Genomic DNA, 8,315 nt, shown 5'->3' with positions numbered 1-8,315 from the left:
CTTGAACGAGTTTGTTTTTCTTTCCCGCTGCTCGAAAATGTGGATTTGCTTGTGCGGTTTTCAAACAAAAAGGGGGAAAGTTGTACGTTTGCATGACGTCTTTATTCATTCCGTTGGTCTCCATCTATTAATAAACTTTGAACTGTTTATTTGCTAGTGTTAAGTGGATTTTGTACAAAAAGACAAAGAAAAAAAAAAACAAAACGAACAATCAGACGCGAGCAGTCGACGCTTTCCAGAGTTAAATATATCCATTTCCCCACTTCTCGGCGGGTTTCAAGGTCTTTTGGTTTTAGTGGGCTTTGTTGTTGTTGTTGTTTTAAATTGTTTTTGTTTGTTTGTTTGTTTTGGTCGCGTCCCTACCGCGCATGCGGCGTGCCGGCCATGGGGCTCGACAGGGGGTTCAGTGCCGGCTGGCCCCCGGGTCCCAGGCCGTGGATGAGAACGCGGGGCACCAGCGGCCTCTGGATGCCCGCGGCCGCCGCCGCCGCGGCCGCCGCTGCGGCCGAGTGCGGGTGGGGCGGCGGCGCGGAGGGAGTCCGGTACATGCTGCTGTACATGGCCGCCGCCGCCGCCGCGGCCGCCGTGCTGCCGTCCACGGAGCCCAACAGGCTCGGGTGGTAGAAATAGGGCGACGGGAACATCCGCTGCAGGGCCGAGTAGTTGCCGGCCTCGGCCAGAAGCTCCAAGCCCACCGCCGTCTGCCGCTTCCATTTGGTCCTGCGGGGGAAGCCGAATAACAGTCGTCACGCGCTCGGGAAACCAAACTTCACTCAGCCTGACGCACGCGAACCGAACGTGTAAATCAATCAATCAATCAATCAATCAAGAAATCAAGAAATCAAATTAATAAAACAAACAAACAAAAACAAAAAAAAAAAAACCACCAACAACAACGTACAAATGCTTCTTAAACAGGGGCGGCTAACTTCTGGGCTGCGGACCATGTATGGGCATGTGTCCTGTACGACCCCCACACCCCACCCCACCCCCACAAACTAGGTGATTAATTGAAGCAGGAATTCTGGTTTTTAAAAGACAAATGAAGAAACGTGTGGGCCACACGTGTGGGAATACATCCGGCGTCCCCCGTAATTTGATCATTTTTGAAAAAAACGTTTAATTCACACATTAGTTCCTTTCATATTTGTTCGGCCAATTTGGACATCAGAGGGGAAAAACATTCCGAATGTTTAATGCTAACTATTTGAAGTTTCAATAATGTTCTTTGATGTCGATGTGAAACGTTGAGGAATGCTAATTATGTATCTGGTGACATGGCAAAATGGGGTGGCAAACCTCTGGCTTGCGGGCCCGTACACGCTCAGATTCTGGTCCGCCGTGCCGATGGGAAACATTGAAAAAGTAAATTCGCCTACAGACGCATGTAAATTTATTATCAGCATTTCCGGAAATCGTGTATAATAGCGTCGATGCTTTCATACGCACGTTTCAGTGAACATGCACGTCTGCATGTAATTATGACGTCAGACAAAGTCACCTTCATATTTGCAGAAGCAAAAATAATTTAGCCAACGTGTGTACAAACTGCGGATCGAATCATCATCCATTTTTACAGATGCAATATTTAAATACAACCCAGTCCATTTGAAAACAATACATCTCATAATTTAATCATAGTAACGATTTCAATTTTGTCATTGTACTCCTCCGCTTATTTAAGTGCAGTAAAAATATTGACCAGCATAATATTTAGATCATAACACAGCAGCAATAATTAGAGAGATTGTAATTTGGCCTTAAATCTGAAAATGAAATTCCCTTGAAGGTTAACACGTGTAAATAGTTGACTGAACACTATGTATTATATATTTTTAAATAGAAAGAGAGAGAGAGAGAAGCGTGGAATATTTTTCAACTGTCGCAATGAATTATCTCGTTTGCAATTTTGCACATTTTCGAATTCATCTAATAAACGCATGGAAACACGATTTAAATGATGAAGCGAAACCAAGCGACGAGAAAGCGGGGGTGGGGGGGGGAGACAATGGCCGCGTAGTTAATTTCTGGTGAAAAATGAAACTATTTGGCATTATTTTCCTCTTTTCCTCCGACAACATTAACGAGCCCTCGATTCAAATTCTGACTTTCCTTTGCAAGTTCGGGTCTCGCCTTCATCCCGATCGCGGCGACGACCGCGGAATAAATGTCGCAAGAGTCGTCCGTACCGTCGGTTCTGGTACCAGGTCTTGACCTGCGTGTCGGTGAGGTTGAGCGCGGCGGCCAGGTCCATGCGGTCCTGCACGCTCAGGTACTTCTGGCGCTCGAAGCTGCGCTCCAGCTGGTTGAGTTGGTGGTCGGTGAAGGCCGTGCGCGCCTTGCGGGGCTTCTTGGTGCGCGCCGGGGGGCTGTCGCGGCTGCTGGAGATCTCGCGCTCGCCTTCCTCTTTGCTCGCTGACGGGAAAGCAAAAGGAAGCGAATCAAAAATCGGGAGCGGGACGAGGATCCTGGCGGGTTCTTCCGCGGGTTTCGCTCGGCCGGAGGCCGCGAGGGTGCTTGGCTTCTCCGCGAAGCAGGCAAAAAAAAAAAAACGAAAAAAAAACAGACATCGGTTCTTGCAACTTATTTTTTGCAACCCTTCTAAATATAAAACATTTTCCCATCGAGTCGTGAGAGAGAGCAGCACATTTCCCCTTGAAAATGTTCAACTTTCATTCCTTACAGATAATAAAGATATAAAGATAATTGTTTTCCCTGGCAAATGTACACTTTTGTTTCCGAAATTATACATTTTTCTTAAAGAGACAGTTTTTAAAAAGCTTTTCAAAGTGTGCATTTTCATGTGTACACGGTGCTTTGTTTGTTTAAAAAAAAAAAAAAGGTTTGCACGCGAAGCCATATTTTTCTTGAAAAGGTGCCTTTTTCTTTTCCGCGAAAATCTCACTACTTAATTTTTCTTGCAAATGTATTTTTTCCCATCCGAAAATATACTTTTTATTGAGTCCTACTCCACAGGCCCGATTTAAAAGCGAAAAAGACTTCAAGTCCAATCATCCTTCTGCCTTTTTTTTTTTTTAATTCCCTAAATTCCCTTTTCGTCAAAATGATAAAAATGTTTGCAGCCGCAATAATTCGACGGCCCGACAAATAAACCACAGACAAGCGGGAGGGATTTGTTTATGATTTGATTTTTTTTTTTTGGCATTCTTTTACGTTCAAGTCGATACCAAATATCGCAATCATTGTGGTGGGGTGTGTGCAAAAATGCAATTAGAAATTGAAGAGAAAAAAAAAAACGGCCCACAAGGCTAAAAATCAACTTTTGCGTCCGCCAAGCGCAAATCAAATCACCTGCGTCAACTTTGAAATGAACTTGAGCTGAGGCGCGTGTTGTTGTAAAAATCAATTCGTCAATCTATTTGTAGCCCCCCCCCCCCGCGCTTCCTCCGTCGCCCCCCCCCCCCTACTCCTCCTGACAGCCTGCAGGAGGAACAATCATCTCTCTAATTGAGCCACCGGGGAGGCTCCACGCACGCGCCCGAGCTCCGCGGCTCTTCCCTCTTCCTCGCTCACCGTTGCACTTGACCACGTCGCCGGCGTGCAGCAGCATCTCGTCCCGCCGCTCCATTTTGCCCCCCCGGCCCTCGTCCTGGAGCTCCAGCTTGGGCCGGAAGCCGTCCGGAGCCGACGCGCTCTCGGCCCCGAGCTTGGGCGACGCGGCCACGCTGGTGCTGTAGGGCGCGCAGGCGGCCAGCGGCTTGCCGTCGCCCAGGATGTCCTTGATGAGGAACGACGAGGTGGCGCTCCGGGGGGCGCTGCAGCCGGCCCCGGCCAGCGGCGGGCCGGGGCCGGGAGCCGGCAGGAGGCGGTGCGGGTTGCGTTGCTGGTGCTGCTGCTGCTGCTGCTGCTGCTGGTGGTGGTGGTGGTGGTGATGATGCAGGAGGAGGCCGGCGTCCGAGTCCTCCGCGGTGACCGACAGCGGCGACGAGGGCGCCGTGCCCCCCGCCGCCGTGTCCGCGTCCGAGCAGGACGGCGGCGGCGACGGCGTGGCCCGCCCGCCCGCCAGGATGGTGTCGATCCCGAAACTGGAGCCGCTCGATGCCTCCATGTTAGCGGGAGGGGGACGTCATAACAGCCCGCGTGCAGCTCTCCTCAGCTCACCGACCGACCGACCGCCCGCCCGCCCACCACCTCCCCCACAAAAAAAATAAAAATAAAAAAAAAACAACAAAAACAAAACAAAAGGGGTTAAAAAAAAAAAAAAAGTTGACTCTGACGGAAAACCCAAACAGGACAAAAAGGGGAATAAGTCCACAATCCAGCAGGTGAACTTCGGCAGCATCCACGCGCAGCTGGCGTCCCCCCCGTCCCTGTTTTGGGCTTTTGCTGTTTCTTCTCCTTCTTCTTCTTCTTCTTGTCGGCTTTTTATTTTTATTTTTTTTTTTTATGTGAACTTGCGTCCGAGTTCGTGTCGCCGTCCGTGCGGCTTTGGCTGCTGCTGCCGCGTCGCCGTCCGCATCGCACTCGTCGCTCGCTCCAACCTTTTGCCGCTAATCGCCGCACTCGCGCGCTACAATCACTTCCTGCGCTGACGTCACGGCCCACGAGTGGTGGTGGGGGGGGGCGATTAATATTTTCTCCTTTCTAATAAACACGCCGAGGCTGCTTTTCTCTTCATCGCGCTGAAAAAGAGCGAAAACCTCCTCCTCCTCCTCCTCCTCCTCCTCCTTGTCCTCCTCCTCATCCTCCTGCATCTTTTCATCCACCTGCTCCTCCCTCGCCATTGGCTGAGGCCCCAGCCCCGGTGGCCAATCATCGCTCGGCATCTCGGAGCCTCTCCTCAATGCGCAGGCTGAGAAAAAGAAGCTTTCTTTCTCTCTTTCTCTTTCTCTCTCTCTCTCTCTCTCTCTCTCCAGGCCACAGCGGCGAGCTTTTATTTCCTAAACACTGAAAGAAAAGAAGACTTTTTGTCTTTTCCCCCCCTCCCTTTAAAAAAGGAACTTTAATTCCAGCGTCATTGTGGGAACACAACCCCCCACTCTCCTCTTTTTTTCTTGTTTTTCTTTTCAAGCTTCGTCCTGATTATTATAATATATATCTTGCGTGTGTATGGCGGGGGTGGGGGGGTGCAAGGGTTTATGATGGCGGCGTTAATGAAGGTTTGCGTTTTTCTAATGAGGAGAATCATTATGGGCCGCTAATGAGCGCGCGAGATCAGATGACAGCCACTTTTGCTTCATTTCCATTCGATGTTTCGAAACATTTTTCAACATATTGTTTTTTATTAGCTGTGTATTCAAAATTCGTTTTTATCTGGCAGCGATGAATTTGATATCTTTCAATTCAGACCTGATTTTAACACTCTGTCAACTGCATTTTCCGTATGCTTATTTTTGCACGCTGCAACATAATTCGTTATGTTTATGTGTGTATACATCTTTTTTTGTCTTTTTCTGCAAATGTGTGTCGGTTAAAATTCTTTCCGCTCATGCTCCAGATGGAATTTTTTTCCCAAGTCATTCCAGTCTTGCAAATACATCTATTAGAATTTATTAACATAACGCCAGAATAATCTGAAATGATTAACATTTCAAAATTGGCAAGGATGCGTTTCATTCTTTCAAATTGAGGAAGATCTCACCGGACGGTTTGCACTTAAAAAAAAAAAATAATAATAAATAAACTGCGCTTGTGAATTAAATACGCGTAAGAGATTTGATTAAAAGGACATATTAAAATATACTTTATAAATGAATCAGCAGGTATTATGTTCTATAATTCAAGTGCTAAAAAAGAATTCAAACGGAGGATTAGACGAGAATCGACCTCTTCGCTGCTGACCACACGGGGGCGACAAAACGAAGCACAAACTAAAGCAGTTAATTGCGACAAATATGACGAAATAAAAAAGAAAGGACATATTTTGGGGGGAGTGGGAGGAACAAAAATGTGACACTACTTGTAGGGAGTAAATAGAAATTGTGTCATATGAAGCCTACAAAGCCATTTTGAGATGAAAAGCAGCAAATGCATTTAGACATATTTGACTAGAAGATGACGATGTCGACGATCTTGAAGTGGAAATGTTGATTCTCGGGGGGGGGGGGGGGGGGGGGAGTCTGCTAAATGACTTTACAGGGAAAACACGTGACGTCATGATGTGAAAGAGAGAGGACATTTGCAAACAAATGTGATTTGAAACCTCCCCTACAACATGGATGCAAACATTCATTCATTATTCATGCTTATGTTGCAATCTCCAAGCACGTGATCACATAAACAGGCTCTAATTGACGCGTGAATGCTTTAAAGACTGCTAAATATTCATCATTCATCCAATTTAGATGAATAGTCTTACACTCGAGATTTTAGCTTTTAAAAAAATATATATTTTACACTGACAATTAAAGAAAGTGACAATCGCATCTTCGTTGAGTGTATTTACTCTTTAAATTGAGATGATTTGTTTTTGTTTTTCATCCCTAAAAAATATTAAGGACAAAAGGAAGTGTGGCATCATATTTGACACGTGGAAACAAAAGATATATTGAAACCATGGGTGGGGGGGGGGGTGATACAAATCAATTCACAATTCAATAATTCGGTTTTATTTCCACCGACAACGCCACGTTTTATGCATCCATTTAATCAGAAATGGATAACCGACGAGGTTACTGGGGCAAAATATGTATTTAGTTGTTTTTGAAAAGTTGCATGATGAATATTTTTGTTTTATGCGGAAAAAGCCGCCCCCCCCCCCCGCCTCCTCCCCAGTCACTTCCTCCTCCTATCGTCAGCACTTCTGATTGGCTCACTTCGGTCTTGTGCATTCTGCTTTAGTCTCAAACATGACATATTTTTCCAAATGATCCTCAACCGAGTGCCGCAACCTTTTATAGTTTTTCTGTGATTAGAAAAAAATACAAAAACAAAACAGACAAACAAAAAAATGACTCGACTCATGGTTTTGAACACGTAAGTTGCGCGCATTTGTCGCCGGGTCAACATGTTATGATGGTTTTGTTTTCCACATGCGGAACATTTCTAATAAAATAAACACATTTTTATAATATGTTGACGTTTGATTAGTTTGGCTATCCGATTACTTTTAGCGTACGGAATAAATATGTTGTTCGTTTTAAAATATGATCGTCGGCTTCAATCCACTTTTTTGAGGACGTATCCAAGTCATCCATTCAAAATCAAGAAACGTAATCAATGGAATTGATTACATCACATTGATAGCGTGATTGAAGTTCTTTTATGTTTTCCACGGGCGATCTTGACAACATTTCCAACAATATAATCGAGATTGGCACAGAAACATTTCAAGTACATCAAAAATGAAATTTGTCCAAATATGCCAACGCCAATTCTTTGATGTTAACAGTAGCAAGATTATAGTTTGCTTACTTTATGTAATGCAGTATATAACCACACACGAGGACAATAATAATAATAATAATTAAAAAATAGTGTGGAACCTTGATTTAATGGACTCATAGGGGGAGGGGTCATCCGTTAAATCACAGGTCCGTTAATTTGAAGTAGCCTAAAAACACTAGCATAGCACAATTTTTTTTTTAAATAAATGAACAGCACAAAATTATTGTTAATATCTATAATAAAGCTATAAAATGTTTCAGGTTTATCCAAATATAGCTGACTGTTACATGATTGGAGATCTTTTGAATTCTATCTGGAAATGATTTTCTGTTTGTTAAATTAATGTTCCTCTGAATTGTTAAATAGTCGTCCAAAGACAATATTTTTGTTGCAAAATTCAAGATTTGCTTGGAGTGTACCGAATGAAGCTATCGAATGTTTTAAAACGTCAAAACAAGACTCAATTTGATCTGGTTTCTCTATTTCAATAAAGTATGATGCATATTATCGCAGATATTTTCACTGATGAAGATGACTTTTTTTTTTTGCATGAAAACGTTAAGTCAGGACTTGATTTAATTTTTATTTCAAAGAAGAAGAAAAAGAACAGGCCTACAAGAAACGTAGTCTTGGTTATGTAAAAAAAAAAAAAAAAAAAAAAAAGACTCGCTATGATTGGCTGGCGACAAACACGAAGTCGTCGGTTCGAGGCTGACTGCAGCTCACCCGCGACGCCCGTTAGGACACCTGGACACAAAATGAGGAAAATACAAATTTTACATTGTTATTGTATGTGAACCAACGAGTGGACGTTTTGCAGACTGTTCTTATCTATTTTTTTAATATCAATTTCATTCGATTCCCGACATTCCTCTCACTGTACCTAATGAAGTGGCGAAAGAGTGTACGACGTATGTGAAGTTACAGTCGATTTAAACATGACATATATGAATCAATTTTGTAAAAAA

The 8,315-nt window shown here is 44.2% G+C and overlaps 1 protein-coding gene across 1 annotated transcript; it reads right to left on the bottom strand.

The window, feature by feature from the left end:
- Positions 1-359: 359 nt before the first annotated feature.
- Positions 360-4,069, bottom strand: barhl2 (BarH-like homeobox 2). Its single transcript, XM_061825620.1, has 3 exons — positions 3,535-4,069; positions 2,190-2,415; positions 360-720 (listed from the first exon to the last, which is right to left on the bottom strand). The coding sequence occupies exons 1-3, from the start codon at positions 4,067-4,069 to the stop codon at positions 360-362; spliced, it is 1,122 nt and encodes a 373-aa protein (XP_061681604.1).
- Between the last annotated feature and the right edge of the window lie 4,246 nt (positions 4,070-8,315).

Source organism: Syngnathoides biaculeatus, chromosome 7, assembly GCF_019802595.1.
Source record: "Syngnathoides biaculeatus isolate LvHL_M chromosome 7, ASM1980259v1, whole genome shotgun sequence".
NCBI classification, from domain to species: domain Eukaryota; kingdom Metazoa; phylum Chordata; class Actinopteri; order Syngnathiformes; family Syngnathidae; genus Syngnathoides; species Syngnathoides biaculeatus.
The sequence above is the reverse complement of the archived record's forward strand: the minus strand, read 5'-3'. Positions and strand labels throughout refer to the sequence as shown.